The 18828-nt window shown below is 40.8% G+C and overlaps 1 protein-coding gene across 1 annotated transcript in view; it reads left to right on the plus strand.

The window, feature by feature from the left end:
• Positions 1-18828, plus strand: part of LOC137285126 (extracellular matrix organizing protein FRAS1-like) — a 116089-nt gene that overhangs the window by 85427 nt on the left and 11834 nt on the right. The window contains exons 23-54 of the mRNA XM_067817346.1: positions 95-301; positions 738-934; positions 1279-1447; positions 1967-2145; positions 2310-2438; positions 2846-3101; positions 3681-3944; positions 4502-4711; positions 5068-5245; positions 5375-5537; positions 6208-6340; positions 6851-7038; positions 7360-7513; positions 7742-7824; positions 8123-8303; positions 8721-8909; positions 9444-9563; positions 10324-10503; positions 10820-10944; positions 11278-11418; positions 11798-12049; positions 12482-12574; positions 12851-13001; positions 13599-13822; positions 14620-14718; positions 14853-15018; positions 15127-15207; positions 15776-15945; positions 16597-16720; positions 16967-17178; positions 17492-17639; positions 18067-18272. Of these exons, the coding sequence (XP_067673447.1) occupies positions 95-301; positions 738-934; positions 1279-1447; positions 1967-2145; positions 2310-2438; positions 2846-3101; positions 3681-3944; positions 4502-4711; positions 5068-5245; positions 5375-5537; positions 6208-6340; positions 6851-7038; positions 7360-7513; positions 7742-7824; positions 8123-8303; positions 8721-8909; positions 9444-9563; positions 10324-10503; positions 10820-10944; positions 11278-11418; positions 11798-12049; positions 12482-12574; positions 12851-13001; positions 13599-13822; positions 14620-14718; positions 14853-15018; positions 15127-15207; positions 15776-15945; positions 16597-16720; positions 16967-17178; positions 17492-17639; positions 18067-18272 (5372 nt within the window). The remainder of the gene's footprint in view (positions 1-94; positions 302-737; positions 935-1278; positions 1448-1966; positions 2146-2309; positions 2439-2845; positions 3102-3680; positions 3945-4501; positions 4712-5067; positions 5246-5374; positions 5538-6207; positions 6341-6850; positions 7039-7359; positions 7514-7741; positions 7825-8122; positions 8304-8720; positions 8910-9443; positions 9564-10323; positions 10504-10819; positions 10945-11277; positions 11419-11797; positions 12050-12481; positions 12575-12850; positions 13002-13598; positions 13823-14619; positions 14719-14852; positions 15019-15126; positions 15208-15775; positions 15946-16596; positions 16721-16966; positions 17179-17491; positions 17640-18066; positions 18273-18828) is intronic.

An 18828-nucleotide genomic window follows, 5' to 3' on the forward strand; every position in this document is an offset into this window, starting at 1 on the left:
CAACACCCAGCAGTATTATTCACAAGATCCGTTTTTTCATCCACCCTTAGGTATATCTTGCTGACTATTTATATGTGTTAACATGATGTTCCAGACAAAGCTGTACTGAAGGCTACTGATGGCTCACTGTTCAGTGACCAGGTGAACCTTCAGCTGCAGTCATTCCCAACTGCTTCCTTGAGTGAAAAGCTGAATAAACCCATGCAGGTGGTAGGGGGAGGCAAGACTGTGCTCAACAGAGAAGTCCTAGACTATGAGACATCTGCTGATATGAACACAATTATGATCAGAGTGGTGCAAGGTAAGGTAACATTTCATTAAAGGAAGTATGTGTGGTTGTGATAAGATTCATTGACATATTCCAATGATCTCCCAGGCTGTCAGTTTGTTAAACCACTCTCATTCATGGATCCATTTCTGTGGCTTTTGTGATCCCCCAATCAAGGGCAGGTCATTTGCAGTCATATGCATGGTTAAGAAGTACAAGACCTGGGCACTTAGAGAATGATTAACTCATGACTAGGACTTAAATGACATTCACAGAAATGTTTGTGGATTAATACTTGTAAGCTTATTATTTTCTTCTAGCATCATTTTTCCCATTTCCAAAGCAGTTAAAACTAATTTCAATACATTTTCCTCAGCTGTGAACATTTTAAGCAATAATGTATATAACAGAGTGGCATATATCACAACCTTGAAACAGACCGTTTTCCATTTCTGGTTTTGCAATACAGGTCCCCTACAAGGTCGTTTAGTAGACCGCCGAACAGAGACATCTGTCAGCCAGTTCAGCCTCCGAGACCTCCGCACAGGTGCGATAGCCTATGAGCACTCCAGTGATAGTACAGCAGTGTCTGACATGATGGTTTTGCAAGTGTCTGATGACTTCAGCGTGCTCAACACCATTGTCAACATCAATGTCAGAGCAGAGGTAAGAGCACTGTAGCATAATCTATTACTTCATTGTGTAATTTTCTAATCCAGTGGGGATTCTCAATTTGTTGCACTTATTTGATTTCAGATTGGGTTGAGGCTGTATGTCTTGGTTGATTGTGGTTTCAATGTACCCTGAGCAACATTTCCCGCCATGCATGAACTATAGAGAAGAACAAAGAAAACTGTTGTTAAGATGATCCACTGTTGTCGATTCACAAGAGAAGTCCATATTGATTTGCATCCTCTACAGACATCTGAGGAATCATTCATGAAAAACTGAACATTTCTTTCATCTTCATCTAGTAGCAGTCATTTCTTATGCAATATTTTGTCACACAGAATAGTCGCCTGCCGGTAATGATCAACAACCGGGGAGCCCAGGTGGTGTCGGGAGAGATGGTCCAGTTGTCCAAGGAGACGCTGCAGGCACAGGCCATGGACACTGACAATGCCCGGACAGGCGACCTCATCTATACACTCATGCCATCAGTCAACAACCCCAAACATGGTACGCACCTTGTCTGTACCCTCAGGACTACCATTAACATTTGAAATGAAAGCCCTGATTTTTTTGTGTGTTAAAATGACTTTTAGTATATTATAGAATGAATCTTGTATGAAATCTAGATTGACCTGAGTTTGGTATTTGTTTGGGAATTTTCTGCTAGTTATGTTTCATTGTGTGTGTGTCATGCAGTAGTGATCAGTACATTAACAAACATGTTTGCATGAGAAGGAATATGTACTGGAATAGCACTTGTTCTATGTGAGGAAATTTTTGCTGGTAGATCTTTCCGTGTGTTCATTAGTATGGTGATGAAATCATTCATGAAGAAATCAGTGAGTGAGTGAGTTCAGTTTTACATCACACTCAGCAATATTCCACCTATATGGGGGCAATCTTCAGATAATCAAATCTGGACCAGACATTCCAGTGATCGACAGCATGAACAACAGTCTGCGCAGCTGAGAACTGATGACCATATAGAGGAGTAATTCATCTCCTCACTTGCCTTTGTTTTTCCAGGGGAGCTTGTCATGGTGGTGCCCATCCCAGCAAGTGGTGCAGGCCGTGGGTGGCAGGATGTAGGGGATGGCCTGATGGCTGCCAAAATGTACCGGTTCATGCAGAGGGATATTGACGAATCTCGCATCTGGTACCGGCATCTGAAGGATGGCACAACATCCGATGTCTTTACATTTGAGGTGAAGTGTTCTTGCAATATTAAGTGTCTGAAATAACTGGAAGTCTTACCCTGCTTTAAGTTAATCAACCCAATGTAGATAATAAAAAGTAATTCTAAATCTGAGATATGAAACATATGCTTGAATTGTGCAGCACAAGGTTTCAGGGAATGCTTGTACTTCAGGTGGCAGACACAGCATCTCCACCAAACATACTGAAGGAACAGAGTTTCCACGTGACAGTCATCGCCCAGGCTGTGATTGACGAACTGTCTGGCCCTACCCTGGCTCCTGGGATCCAGTTAGGGATGACTGTAAGTAGCCTGAGGTCCTTTGTGGCACCTTCTTCTTTATGTTTCATTGTCAACATCAGATGACCATCCTGTTGTGATGACAGTATGGTTTTATGAATTCATACTTATTTGCATCTAACATGCATCAACGCTCTGTATTTTGTTGAATGAAGACACCTTAAACCTGGATCGAAAGCTGCACCTTGGTTCACAGCCCTTGGCGATGACACCATACTATATGGTTTAACATAGAGCTGTCTTTATTTCCTGTTGTCAGTGAGTTCAACTTCAAGGAAGATGGTCTTTGTTTCATTTTACACATAGCTTCTTTCATCCGATGTCAGTCATGTTTGGTGAAACTATACCATACAAATTTTGGACCGAACAAGTCTAAACTGAATTGCTAATTGGTTGTCCATGTTGTCCAGGTTTTGGAGAACCAGATTGTGCCTGTGAGATCTGACAGTCTCCTGTATGAGGATGCCGACACAAGTCCCACTGACGTGATCTACGCCATCACCACACTGCTTGGGGAAGGGGAGGGGATGCTTGAACACATTGACACCCCCTTTAAACCTGTCTTGCGCTTCTCCCAGGATGACATCAACAACAACAGGATCATCTACAGACCTCCAGACACTGACGTGGGCCTCACAGTCAAGAAGGTCACATTCAGCTTTGTTGGTGAGTAACATGCCGTCATGGCCTGTGTAGCAGTTCCTGTTAGGCACTTACAGAATACTAAACAATGTGCCATGTAATATCATATTTATGAAATAAGTGAATGGTTTGGTGTCAAAGGATTGAAAGTGAGTTTGATACAAATACCATTCACAAGTTCATAAATATGGTATTACACATGACATTGTTTGGCACATTATTCATTACTCACCCAACATAAGCAAAGTATTATCTCAGAATTCAACTTACAGAAGGAGTGCATCACATGTTCATAACAGAGGTGATGCATATGAATACATTTCATTTATGACTGTCAATATTCGTCTATTTTTTTTTTTTTTTTTAAATAAACATTGGGGTATGAAAAAATGGTCTAAATGACTTCAACCAACATATCATTTTTTCATATAAATGCTATGACATGCAACCGACCAATGAACAGTTGAATCTCCTTTCCTAAGTATTCAACAAGAGCATTATGCCTGCACAACTGGGTCATGTGGATACTCAAGTACATAAACAAATAATAAGGTATGAAGGTATTTATGGTGATGTAATGTACACACAATGTGTTTTTGGCAGTCACTGATGGTGGAAGAGAGAGACGTCTTCCTGAACAAAAGTTTACAATCACAATCAAGCCAGTGAACAATGCTGCCCCTCGCTTCCGTGTGCCCAACGCAGAGGTTACCGTGGCCCAGGGTGGGCAAATCCCTGTTGGTTCCACCCTAGAGATATCTGATGCCGACACCAAGGTGGAGAACCTCATGGTCATCATCACACAGGCCCCGACACATGGCCGCCTGGAGAGGGACACCAGTGGGGGCAAGGTTACACTCAGGGCAGGTCAGTAGGTAGATTCAGGACATGCTGCAGGTTGTTGGTTCATCATGATGTTATCGAGTGACAGGAGCCTAGGATCATCATGTCATACCTTTCCTTTGATAGGGTTTCACCAAGAGTCAGTCAGACCCGATTATTTTCTGGTTTACTACTAAAACACCATAATATACTGAGGGAAAAAAATAAGGGATCACATGAAAGCACAAGTGTTCCCTTATTTGTATGCAGGTTTTTTAACAAGGTATTCCATACATAGCTTGTGAAGAAACCTTGGAAAAAAATGTAATGGAAATGTTGTTGTAATCTCACTCATTTGCTCATGTCATACTCTTCTTTGGACTAAACTATTTTGCTGTTTTAGTCAGAAAGTGCTGAGATTAAATAAAATTGTGCATTGAAATAACACCCAGACAATTATGACAGATTGTTTGCAGTGGTATTGGTATATATGAACAAGCTAAAATTCTGTATATAAAAAGAAATTAATAAAGGAGCTATGAATTAACTTCATGTGAATGGTATTATTGAGTCATGACATGGAAACTGTTCTCCTGGTGCAGGTTATAGTCTCTCCTACGGGAACCTGCAGGGCAGCCTCATTCAGTATGTGCATGACGGCACTGAGGACCCGCTCACAGACAAGTTCTTGGTGACAGTGTCAGACTTCAAACACAAAGCCAATTCCACCATCAACATCGTGGTCCTCAAGGTGGACAAGGCTGCCCCATACATGCTCACATCTGCATCTTGTCATGTCAATGTGTCTGAAGGTAGGGATTGTGTGATCCTCTTGTTTTATCATAAACTGTTACGTAACATCAGTATGAAGTGTCTCTTGGCACCATGTTCAGTAGATTGTGTAGCCTGATAATATTGGGACCATTACCTGAGACTATTACACCAAAACATGCTTAAATAGACTTGGACTTCAGACTGAAGTCATCCTGTATCATTCATCTGATTCATCTGCACTGGTTATTTCTTATCTGCATGGTCTGTCCTGTTTCACAAATCCATTTTAGCTATATTACCTATATTCATGCATTTAACTCATGGCCTATAAATACAGGGATATGTACCTTTCAAGGTCTTTATTGATACCTTTGAAAATTTATCTGTCCACCAGGTGGCACTGTGACCATCACACGTGACGATCTGGCATTCGGAGACAATGATGAGTATGATGAAGGGATCTACATTATTCTGAGCAGCGAGACAGCCCAGGGGAGACTACTCCTCAATAACAAGCCACTCGAGGTTGGTGGTGGATTTTCCCAAGACGACATCAACAATGGACGTTTAACGTAAGAATCACAAACTGTATCATGTTGAATTGATAAAGACAGCATGTTTTAACTACTATTGTTGTAACATTGAACAATTTGGTAAATATTGAGTAAATCTATTTTTTTCTTTAATGTTTTGTCATTCAGGTATAAGAGTGTTGAGGAGATCGGGAGTAGATCCCTCACGGAGTTAGTGTACTTCAACATAACAGACTCCAGTCGGAACCTGCTGCCAAGTCAAGTTCTCTCCGTCCTCATCACTCCCTCTGATAACCAGTCACCACTGGTCTCTGTCGGGCCAGACCTACAGGTGACGCATGATTTGTCGTTTAACTCTTCGAACTTTGGCCCTTTTCTTATTCAGTTCAATACTGAGTGAGTGAGTCAGTCGGTTTTACGCCACACTCAGCAATAGTCCAGCCATATGACATCAATCTGGAAATAATGAAGTCTACACCAGACAATCCAGTGATCAACAGCATGAGCATTCATTTGAGCAATAGGGACCTGATGATGTGTCAACAAAGTCAGCAAGCCTGACCACCTGATCTCATTAGTCATCAGTTACGACAAGCATAGTTGCCTTTTGTGCAAGCAGGGGTTGCTGAAGACCTATTCTACCCTAGACCTTCACGGGTCTCCAGGTTTACAGGCTTATTATTTATGCTATATGCCTTTATCTTTAAGTTTCAAGTGTGATCATTAACTGCCAGACCACTGTTGTGAAGTGGTGTCAGGTTTGAAAAGCTTTCTCTATGCTAGTTATAAAAATGTTGCTTACAATATCAATCACTGGATTTTCTGATCCAGTCACCAGTATGTACAGGCCAACATCATATGGCTTTGTAAAAATTGTGAGTGTGATATTAAACAACACACAAACAAAACATTAATGACTGAGATAATTAACCTGGAATACATGGAGATCCTCATGTAGAGCATTAGAGCAAGGTTCAGAAAGACACTGTTTTGTTTTACAGGTGCAGGAAGGTGGGCGTGTCCAGCTCACTGTGGATTCAATCAAAGTGTTGGATGTGGACAGTGTTCTCACCTCCCTCATGGTCACCATTGAGTCTCCACCAAGCTTTGGGGATGTTCTCAACACAAAACCAGGTGTGGCAACAGTGTCTGAGCTATATTTGTCTGTCTTCAAGGGGAGAGGTCTTAACACATCCGTAGTCATCATTCTAGCACCATTGCATCTAATGAAATATAATCCAGGGAACTTAGTTGTCATGTCAGTCCAGTTGTAAATCCATAGGAAAATTCTTGGTTCCAAGTTGAGATAGTGTAATGTTGAAATATTAGCAGAATTCTCCAGCTGACAAACCTGGCAGTAGCTGCTGAAGTCCTGTTTGGGAGTGCTGTAGTTCTATCACTAGTTTAGGACTCTTTAGAGTCATCCTGACATGCTGGCTAATTCCATCATAGTAACCCTACATTTTGCCTTCTTCTCCACCAGTTCAGGGTTGTGAGAGTCACCCAAGCCATGTGGTGAATTCCTTTATAGCATGACTATAGAAACACTTTCCTATCTCTCCAAAGTTGAGGGTTCTGAGAGGCACTCGCTGTGTGATGATTCCTTTATAGCATGACTATAGACACTTTCCTGTTGTCTACCAGCTGAGGGCTCTGAGAGTCACCCTGGCCATGTGGTGAGTTCCTTCACTGTCCAGGATCTGGTGGATGGTCACATCTACTACAGCCAAAAGGACCACAAGAACAAGGAGCCTGTGTGGGACAACTTCCTCTTCTACGTCAGTGACGGCATCAACGTCTCACCACAACAGAGGTTCAACATCTCCATCACTGTGAGTATCTAGGCCCATGTTATTTGATTCTCTCTGATGATGGATTCATGTCTATTAATGTTTCTTTTGTTATTTTCATGCTTGTACTACCGTAACTGGACATTAAACAACAAACCAACTAACCAACCAACATGCATATATCAGCAACATTAATCTCCAAGTGCTGCTAGGAATGTATTCTGATCAATATTTGTTGACTCCTTGAACAGAAACCTAAAAGCCAAAGATATATATATATATATTACATAATTGTCTATATCAGCTGTGTATGTTTGACATTGTCTAAGAGCACTCACACCTGTCCCACTATGTTCCTTGCAGCTTGTGAATGATGAGCAGCCATACATCATCACTGAGCAGCTGTTTGTCCAGGAGGGCAAGGCTGTTACTCTCACCAATGCCTCCATGTATGTCATCGACATTGACACCGCCCCTGAGGATCTCTTCTTCACCCTGAAAATACCCCCATCACATGGTGAGTCTAGACTTACTTAATGTAGTATTTATCATTGTAAATGCATATCTGTAAAATAGATTCATTCATGGCCACAGGACCATCTATTTCACCACATTGAATCCAATTTGCATAGCTGCAATGTGTTTATTTGTCCAACGACTTACCTAATGGTGTAGCTTTGTTTCTCCAGCTGAGTAAAACTCTCCATGTTTAAGGAACTCATGCCATTTTATCCAATGTTTTTAGGGGCATTGAGAGTGAAGGAACTACCAAATGAGCAGCCTTTCAATGCCATAGCTCTGCCAGATGGGGCCATCTTCTCGTATGAGGTATGGAGAAAAACAGCAAAAGCAATCATAGAACACCAAAGATTCATATCAGAATTACATGTCATTGTGCGAGTTAAGTATACTGTCCGTTGACAACTTTGTTAAATAAAAAAATTCACACAAAATGTAATTCCAAAGACATTAATGTCTTTGAAACACTGTTACCATGTTTCTGACATGAGCGTATTATTCATTAATTGCATTTTGTTTATTTGGTCTTTTGTTTTCTGTACCATTTGAAAATATATATATATATTTTTTTATTTGTTTCTGTATTTTTTTGTTGCGGTATTTCCAGGATATTCTGAATGAGCTGATTGTGTACACCCATGATGACACAGAGGCAATGACGGACATGTTCACCCTCCATCTGTCCGATGGTGACTTCAATGACACCAAGTCTCTGAACGTCATCATCGGGCTTATCAATGATGAGACGCCCAGGATGACTATCAACAGAGGTCTCAGGATACAGTCAGGTAGGTGGTCCTGCATCTCCAGTAGATGTAAAGCCTAATGTATTGGGAGTCACTGTTCTAACTCTTCTGCTCAGTCCAGTCTGACACAACTGTTGCCAGTGTTTGTTTTTCAGAATGCAGTATCAGACACACTGACATGCAGTTAATCCATGTGGTATTATTCTCACCTGTACAATAATCCAGGTTATTACTTCTTCTGGATTAATGATACATACGTATATGTTTCAATGTAATGTGTATAGACAGTGCCAACATAGCTCTCTAGAGTGATGAGGTTTCAATGACCTGCCATAGATAACAGTAGAATCATACATACTCAGTTGAACTTTCTGACCAAGTCAGAGCAACATTTACCTTATCCTTTGCAGATGCTTAGGTGTGTGTTATTGTAACCATTCTTTAAAATCTTGATTTCAGGTTCTACGACTCCTATTGGGCCTCATATCCTGAAAGCAACTGATGTTGACAGTGACGACGCTGCCATCATCTACACCCTAAAGCGGGACCCCAGTGCAGGGCACCTGCTGTACAAGAAGGGTGGAACACAGTATCGCTTGTCTGCAAGGGGCAGGGCCAAGTCATTCACACAGGCAGACATTGATAATGGTAAGAATGGATGAAAAATAGTGCATTACCTTCAGAACAAGAAGGATTCAATTGCATGTGCAGTTCCACATGATCATGAGTTGTGTAGCAAGGTTGTGATTTATGATGTTGCTTACATGATTACCCTTCTCATGAACATATGGTGTCATTACTTCATTTCAGCAATTTAGATATGCTTGCACATATTTTGCAGTTGAAAATGAATATTGGGTTTTCTCTGGTTATTACATATTTGTATATTAGATTATTGCAGTTTTGTAAATGTGGTTTCAGAAGTAAACTATCCTAGTAGCAGAAATGAGTTTACAGACTGACTTGCCAAGTAAATGGATCTATCCAGTTGATGGACTCAGTCTATTAGAGCACATTGAAACATATATTACTGTATTGTGTGTGTCGTATAAAAAAATGGAAACAAAAATGCAAATGAAAAATAGAAGAAGCTTGGGTTGAAGTATGATTCTGAACCAGAATAAATGATGCAGTGTGATTTCCCTAGTGTTATGCTGAAATGTCCATGTGGTAATGTTTCAGGCTATATCCTGTACAACCACAAGCCTGGGGAGTCCACAGGAAATATCATCTTCAAGTTCAAACTGTCAGACCCAGAAGGCAATGAGCTCATCGACCAGGATTTCTACATCACAGTGTTAGGTAGGATGAACATTTATCCAGCTTATACAATAGAGTACATTTGGTGAGGTGACAGTTGTATTTATTTTTGTCTGAACACACTTAAAATGCATGCTCTGCATAAAAAGTGATGAGAACCCCAACTCTTGATTAATGATAAAAGCAACAAAATATTTTCCACATTCATAAGAAATCTATGCTAAAAGCAGATTCGAGTGTGCAAATGTGACAATATCATGAGTATATATTTGTTACAACTGTACGATGTTATTTGTAAACAAATTGAGTCTGGACCAGACAATACAGTGATTGTCATTATGGGATACAATGACAGAGCATGTTTTTATGAATCACTATGAAATAGTAATGATACTTGTGACATCCTTGCTACTTGCCTCAAAAGTCCATTAACTGACCCATTCTTCTCATTCTTCTGTGGAAGAAAAGGTCTTATGCAGCTCAGGCATCTGAAAATATGCATGTCCTCCTAATCCAATTACATGTTTTGGATGTCAGTCACGTGATTGGCTGGTCAGTCATCTATCATTTACAGACAGCTGTCATACCGCTGGAATGTGCTTACAAATCTGAAAGTAAAACACTGACAAGCAGCGCAAACAACACTCTTGCAAACAGTAGTGACTGTTGAAGCATCATGAGTGTGACTAAACCCATCTTAAAGGAGGAGGTATTTATGAGATCAGTCAATAGGACAGGTATTTAGGCAAGTGCATTTTACATTGTTTGAGTCAACCTATCATTAACATGGTGTGTATTACAGAGGATCGACTGCCCCCGGTGGAGCAGGTGAACAAGGAGCTGACTGTACGAGAGGGCCGCAGGAAGAAGATCTCCACAGCCTTTCTCTCCTACACTGATGCAGACTCTGAGCCAGGGATCCTCAAGTACACCATTTTTGAGGGGCCCAGTTTGGGGCACTTGGAGCTGACGGGAGAGCCTGGTGAGTAGGTCAACTGAGTACCAGTCCAATTGATCCAGAAGTTTTTTCAACATGTTATGTCCACAGCCATTAAAAGAAAATACTTAATTGTTAGTATGTTCTCATTGTGTAAAGTTTGAAAGTGCTAACGGTTTTCGAAATGCACTCTTGTGACAGTTATTGCCTGTTCTCTGTGGTATATAGAGTTTGTAACATTTTTAAAACATACTGATGAACATGCACTCTGTTGTGACACCAGGTATCATGATTCTATGGCATTAACTGTTTGTATTGTAATTGATATATACTTTCTGACATGGACTTGTTATGACGCCAGGTGTTCCAGTGACAGAGTTCACCCAGGCTGACCTGGCTGCCCGTAGTGTGGTGTATGTCCACACAAGCCCCCTAGAGGTCTACATGGACAAGTTTTCCTTCTCAGTTACTGATGGGGCTAACACTGTAAGATACACACAATCTTTAGCTGAAGTATTTCTTTAGGAGTTTGAAATAATGCATGAAAGCACCATTGAAATTGACATTTCTTAATAAATGAGTTAAACAGATTTTTGATTACGAAACATAAATGTTAAAATTAATAGGGTTTTACCTGAGCTTGAAAGCATTTTCTGTAGAATTTATATGTTTTATATCATGGTATGGGATGGAAATGAAACATGTCATATTAAACAGATGTGTTAAGGTGTGCTAACATGTGTATTTTGTGAAGTGAGGACAGGACATGTGTGTGTTTCTTTTGGATGTGATTAGTTAACAGCATTATTTCTCACCCAGATGGTGAAGACGTTTTACATCAGCATCTCCCCGGTGGATGATGCACTACCAATGGTCACCAACAGGGGGCTCTCTGCTCAAGAAGGCATCAGAAAACTCATCACAGAGTTTGATCTCAAGGCAACAGATGAGGATACCAAGGTACGGACTTGTTGTACCATGTCCTCTGACTGAATATCACTATGCCATTATCAGCATTATTCCTTTGTAGCTGTCAGATTTTCAGTATAAGATACGTTTTCAAAATGCCTTGGGATGATAAAGAAGGCATTTGTATCTACCATGAATCTGGTGAAAAACACATAAAAATCTCTCGCTATTAGGGTTCCTCTGAGACTGTAACTTTGATTCAAAGGGTTTACCTGCCATCTGAACCTGTAAAGACAATGTGAGTCCACTATCTCAAGTGATATTTACTAAAGGGACAGGGGAGCAAATAAACACCAACACGCTGGTACAAATTATAATCCAGTTGCCAGTGATTAGTGATGAGTCTCCTTGTTTAATGTTTACATCACAGGAGAGTGAGGTGATCTTCAAGATTGTGCAACCACCTGTTCATGGTACAGTTGACATGGCAACAGAGGAGATATTTGAGTCTACAGACAAGTTTAGCATGGAAGACATATATGAAAACAGGATCAGCTACAAGCATGATGGCAGTGAGACTCTGGAAGACAATTTCTCATTCATAGTTAGTGACGGCACTAACAACAAGTTTGTCATGCTGGGAGACCAAGCAGAAGTTACTGAGCCTGTCACTGCTCCACAGGTAGGATTTATCACTGATGTTACTACTCCACAGGTAGGATATATCATTTGTGTCACTACTCCATAGGTAGGATATATAATTGGTATCAGTACCCAACAGGTAGGAAATATGACTGATATCACTACTTCACAAAAAGGATATATGACTGATATTAGTACCCAGTGAGAAGGAATTAAGAATGATATTAATGCTCCACAATTAGGACATAGACTGGTGTCAGTACTCTACAGAAAACATGATGTGTTGTTTTAATTTATCAACTGATGGATAGCAGTAGTAGAAAGGTATTATGTCATATCATGTTCATCCAGACCTTGAAGTTCAAGATCCCTAATCATATACTGGAGTTGTGACATCTGCCTTAACCCCTGTAAGCATATTTACTGTATATATGCTGAGAATATTGTGAAAATGATAAACTCCCTATTTCAGGACTTTGAGATCAACATCCTTGCCCTTGATGATGGCAGTCCCATCATGGAGACTAATGTGGGTCTACAGTTCCTGGAGTTCTCCGGATCAGAGGTGAGAGAACCTGCACAGAACAGCTAACACTGTCTGAATAACATTGTGATATTCTTGGCTACAACTGATTTAGCTGAACATAGTAAACAACAAGGTAGTCAGCTGCTAATATTTCAGTTCTACAAGTAAAATCATTATTCGACTTTGTACTATTCACTGTTTACATTATTTGTCTCTTGTCACATCTAACCAGGTTAAAAAGATTATATTGAACAGAGGCACAAATGGGTAGTTATACTGAAGTCCCATAATGACACAGTGCATTTGCTGTTGCAGGTGTCCAACCTGATCACCAGCAGAGAGTTGAAGTCCACAGATGAGGACTCCCTTGCAGAGAACATTGTTTACGTCATCAAGAAGGCTCCACAACATGGCCGTCTGGAATACATTGCCAACCCAGGGGGCGCTCTCGGATCTTTCACACAGGGTAATGGAGTGTGTGGCCTGGCATGAAAATAAGCTACTCAAACGGAAGTTTAGGAACCCCTGGGCCCATTGCTCAAAGCAGTCCTAGTGCTATGTCAGTCGCAAGTCTATGTCAAGTATGGGAGGTACGATCATCTTAGTGCTACGATCGCTTCGAGGAATGAGGCCCAGATTCTTTCATATGACTTTAACTGATCTACATGCTAGACATTAAGTTGAGTCATGTGAAAGAATTAATGTTCATCAATGTCAACGGTTAACCATTGGACATAAGATGCACATATACATGGTATGCTCACAAATTACACTGCTGGAACTAATACTCATGCAGGTGCTTGTTTCCAATGAGGAATCCAGTTAGATGGATGGCTTGGCTCATTACTGTTTCTTAGGGTACTAATATACCTCTGTATGGGTGTGTACTGAAGAGGTTAATGTAGACCTGTATGGACTAAGCGTATCTGAACAGTCTTGAAATAGGCAACTGTACAAGTTCATAATTGAGGGTTTTGATATGCCTAAATCCTATTCTGAATGTACTCGTTCTGTATTCTGACAGACCTATGTGAAACAATGCTCACACAGTCCTTTTTTCCAGATGACCTTGACCGTGGCAAAGTTAGGTACATCCTGACTGACCAGACAACTGGGTATCAGGACAGCTTCACCTTTGACCTGATGGATGCCAAGCCCAATATAGTGCCTGGCAATGTGTTCCACATCATGTGGTCTGTGATCAGCTTCCAGTATCCATTGATGAACGTGTCTGAGACTGAGGGACTCATTCAGGTTCCAGTCACACGTGTTGGCAATCTCAAGCAGGTTGGTTCACCGCCATCTGTGGCAGTCTTTCCTTGGGCATCAATAACTGTGTCTTCATGTACCATGTACTGTTCCTTTGTATTTTCTTCACTAGAATATGTTTTCCATATTCTCCTCCTCTCTCTCTTTCCCCCCCCCCCATCCACACACACACATTTCTCAAAGTTCCAGTTATGCATGAATGCTCCCTTTCGCCCAAACCAGTCCATTAAGTCTGTCTAAACTGACATTGATCATCTGTCCCATCCAGTGATGGCAGTTTTGGGCAGCATTCAAGGACTGTGATTCTGAAACAGTTCTCAAATGTTTTAACTGTCCAACAAGTGAATATGATACTAAATCTTTATGTCTTATTTTAGCAGAACTACAACAGTGTTGTACACTCCCTAAAATTTCAGCAAGGCAACTGGTCTGGTAACTCTCAAAAGTTACCAGACTGGCTGGAAATTTGCCAGTCCAGAATTTCCTGGATGAAGAAGAGCAGTAAGAAGGTTAATAAGAGGAGGGAATCTGCTTAATGTTTTTAATGCAGTTTCAATCAAGGCTTTAGTCATTATACTCAAAGTCTGATTTGACAAAGACCCTCGGGCGTGCAACTTTTCAGAACTAACCGTCCTAGAGCAAAACAAACCGTCCTGAAGTGTTGGGCAGGCGGGAGTTTGCAACACTGTCTACAACTCCCAAGACTAGTGCAACATGATTTACTCTTGTCCTCTAGATTAGTTTTTCAAAAAATATATTTCTGTTTCTCCTGTCAACCTCACTCTTGTTTGAGGTTCTGCTGCTCTGTGTTGTAGTACTCCATTGTCACCTGTAAGACCGTACCAGGCTCTTCTACATCTGTGATGACAGGGGCAAAACCAGGACAGAAGGACTTCATTGAACACTCAGGACAGGTGAGTTCATGTTAATGGAAAGAAGGCATAAATTGTCCATACAGATTGTTACCTTGTCTTCTTTTAAGCCTTTAGTCTATTTTCTTTACAATTTTCATCGCAATTAATATTTAAATGTACAATGTTTGTTGTAGGTTCAGTTTGATGAGTGGCAGGACTCTAAAACATGCACCATCATTATCAACGATGACTCCATCTTTGAAGGCCCTGAAACGTTCTACATAGAACTGGTCAACCCATCCTATGCCCTGCTTGGAGACAATGCAAAGATGGCAGTTACACTGCTTGATTCAGAGGATGGTAAGGAGTAAATTGTTTGATATCTTCACAATGTTATGTCCAATAGTCCTATTTGTTTATGTGAGACGAAGAGTTAAATTGGCTAACTTCACACATTTGCACTTTCAGAACCTACCATCCAGTTTGAGAAGAGCCTTTACCATGTGAATGAATCTGATGTCTACGTGATGGCCAAGTTGACAAGATCAGGTATGATCTGCATTTGCATCTGAAGCACTGGATTCTTTCCTGATGTTTCTCAAAAGTGTTTTATCTCAAGAGTATTTATTTTGAATGATGTAAATCCACTTTATAAAGGTGACTAAGGTATGTAGGGTGACAAACTTGAGCATAGGCCAACAAAGGTCAACAGGTCAAGTTGAACATGTGGTTTAGCTCTGATGAACTAAACCACTATTGACAGCTCTGATGAACTAAACCCCTATTGACAGCTCTGATGAACTAAACTAGTATCAATAACTGTAGTAAAATAAACCACTGTTAACAGCTGTGGTCAATGAAAAGCCTATTAAGAAACTGTGGCAGACTAGTCCCTTATTGATAACTGGTGAACTAAACTGCTATTGGCAACTGTGGTGAATTAAACCCCTGTTATAACTGGCGAACTAAACCTGTGTTGATAAACACATGATAATAACTCTACATTCCACAATCCCTCGCCTTTTGGCAGCTGTGTGAACTAAACTCCTGTTATGACTGGCAAGCTAAACCCCTGTTGATAACCACATATTTCCTCTACATTCCACAATCCTCACAGGTGACCTGAGCACGACTGTGTCTGTGATCTGCTTCACCATGGCCCTCACAGCCACTGGCAGCTCCCTCACAGGCCTGGAGTCCGGGTCTGACTACATCTCCCGGGGGCGCAGCAACTCTAACAGAGTTGTCTTCCCATCTGGTGTGTCAGAGGCCACCTGTGATGTCAAGGTAAACACTGTCCTTTGGTTGTTTAATTCAGTAATATTCCAGCTAAATGTCCGACAATTAATTTAGGTTATTGAGGGATCAATTTGAACCCTGTATCACCATGGTTCTTAATTAGGCACGACCGTGTAGTAGTGGGGTAGTACTGATAGGATGCACATTTGTCTCAGCCAGGCAATAGAGGGAATACAAAAGGGCATTTCATGAGGCAAATAACATGTTATGATCATGTATAACCCTGGTTTGAAATTTAGGAATAATTATTATAAATCTCTGATACATACAGTCTGTCATTCTGACTATTCACTGTCAGAGGTGGTAATAGCAACCCGTTCATGAAATGTGGGCATATCTTGTTCTTTTGGCTGCACACATCACAAATATGTGCAAGTTTAAGTTTCATCTAGAAAATTATGGAGTGATATGACACAGTTCAAAACAAGTGCATTCCAGATCTAAATGGCAGAAAACCAGTAGCCTTTTTTAATATATTATTCTCATGCTGAAAGTTGTGATAGAAGCATGTAAGCTTTTGACAATATTTGCCATTTTGTTTGCTTTTGTTGAAACAATCATCACAATTTTCACTATGTGTATTCCATTTCCATGTTGACCTGGACACTATCTGATGTAGTTATTGATATCTGTATGCAGATCATTGATGACAGTGAGAGCGAGACGTCTGAGCAGTTTGAGCTGGGCTTGATGGATCCCTCCATTCCAGCATCCCTGGGCTCTCTCACCAAGGCCAGTGTCCTCATAGAGGGACCCAATGACCGTGAGTCACACCATTAAGTTCACAATCTCAAGGGGAATCCATGGCACAGTACTTAACAATCAAGAGTTGGCTACTTTTACACTTGCATAATAGCTAATGTTGCAAGGGTTTACACTCAAGCTCTCACAATAACTAAATAATAACTAATAATGAAAGGACACCATTAGTGAAGGTTGGCTATATTATATACTGAAATACAATGAACTGTGGATGACTAGTGGTCTTCATATTCTCTGTTCCTGCCAGAGTCTACTGTGTTCTTGTCGGAACCATCCTACAGTTTTGCTGAGAACGCTGGTAACGTTGAGGTGGAGGTGGTTCGGGATGGGACAGACCTGAGTCACTCTACCACAGTGTGGTGTGCAACACGACTTTCTAGCCCTGCTTCTGCCACACCTGGACAGGACTATGTGCCTACCTCAAGTCAGATGACATTTGGACCAGGCCAGATTGCACAGGTCAGATAAGCCCATCTACATTTAGAAACAGTATTCATATTGTATCTGAATTGCATTTAAAACAGTGCACTGAAAGCTAAGGTTTCCTTGAACCCTTTAGACGACCAACATCAAGAGTTACCCTGAAACCTAGTCCTCTGAAACTGAAAGTTCCATACAACCTACAGTTACTAGAGACTACAACTTCATATACGAATGGTTCTCTCTCAGTAACATTTCCATGTGGAAATGTAGGCTAATCCAGCCTGACTACTACCTGTTGAATGTCTGCCTATCATGCCTGTGTGCAAGTAATTATTGTTTTCTGCAACAGAAGTGTCAGCTGACTCTCCTGGATGATGACTTTGACCCTCGCCTTGAGGGTAACGAGACATTTGTAGTGTTCCTCAGCTCTGCTCTGGGCAGCAGCCTGGCAGAACCCTACATCTCTACTGTGGTTATCAGTGACACAAAGCTTGATGGTAGGTCTTCCTTGTTTACCACACCTGTCAACCCATGAAAGTCTGAGTTAGAATTGATCTTCCATAATCCATGCTTGTCGTAAGAGGTGACTAACGAGACCGGGTGGTCAGACTCACAACGACATGTCATTGGAATATTGCTGACTGCAAAATTAGACTCACTCCACTCACTCACAACACCTGACATTTAAGTTTTAATCCTTTCTCAACAGGGACCCATTCCAAAAGTGATCTTAGCACTATGACATTTGTAAGCCAGTGTTACAGTATGGAAGCTAAGACTGCCTGAAAAAAGTGCTTAAGAATGGTTTTTGTATCATATTTATTTAAAATCAAAGAACTTGATTGTACAAGGTTAATCTGTTTTATGACAATTACTAGCCTAAATACTGTCAGTGTAGAGCCCAATTTGTGCTGTTTCTCCCAGTTCCAAAGATGACATTTGTCCAAGACCGCTACTATGTGGATGAGAAAAACAAGACAGTCAATGTGACCATCATGAGGACTGGGGATGTGACGGACACATCCTCCGTGATATGCTACACGAGACAGAAGACAGCCCAGGTCATGATGGACTATGATGAGAGAGTCTTCACCAATGCCTCCAGGATAACCTTCCAGCCAGGGGACAGGGTGGGTCTTCACGAGACGTCACAGAAATAGAGAATACTAAACTATGTCCCGTGTAAAACCATATTTATGAAACGAGTGAATTGTTTGGTATCTAACAAGTGAAAGCAAGTTAGATACCAATACCATTCACGAGTTAATAATTAAACTTTGTAAAATTATTAAACAGGGACATCTTCAATGGGTGAGTAATAAATAGACCATAGATCACATCCATTGAACCCACTGTTGCCCTTTTAGAGCACTGACATTCTAAAATATGTGTAGGAGTGACGCCTACAGAGGTTTTCTAAATGTCTTTATCATAACTTTCATATGATCTCCTACACAATGAACAAGGTTTAAGTTTTGGTGTTGGACTGAAACAGCATAGATTGTTGAAGTGACCTTGATAACCTGCACCAACCATTTTGATAGGGACTTTGATGGTGGTGTATTGTACAATATTTTCTACTGTGAACTTGAAACTTGAGACAAATTCCTCCGAAATAATGGTACATATGAGTAGCCACATGTATCTTTTGGCAAAAGCAGATTTCAAAGTAGTGTGAAAATAAAC

This window comes from Haliotis asinina, chromosome 5, assembly GCF_037392515.1.
Source record: "Haliotis asinina isolate JCU_RB_2024 chromosome 5, JCU_Hal_asi_v2, whole genome shotgun sequence".
NCBI classification, from domain to species: Eukaryota; Metazoa; Mollusca; class Gastropoda; order Lepetellida; family Haliotidae; genus Haliotis; species Haliotis asinina.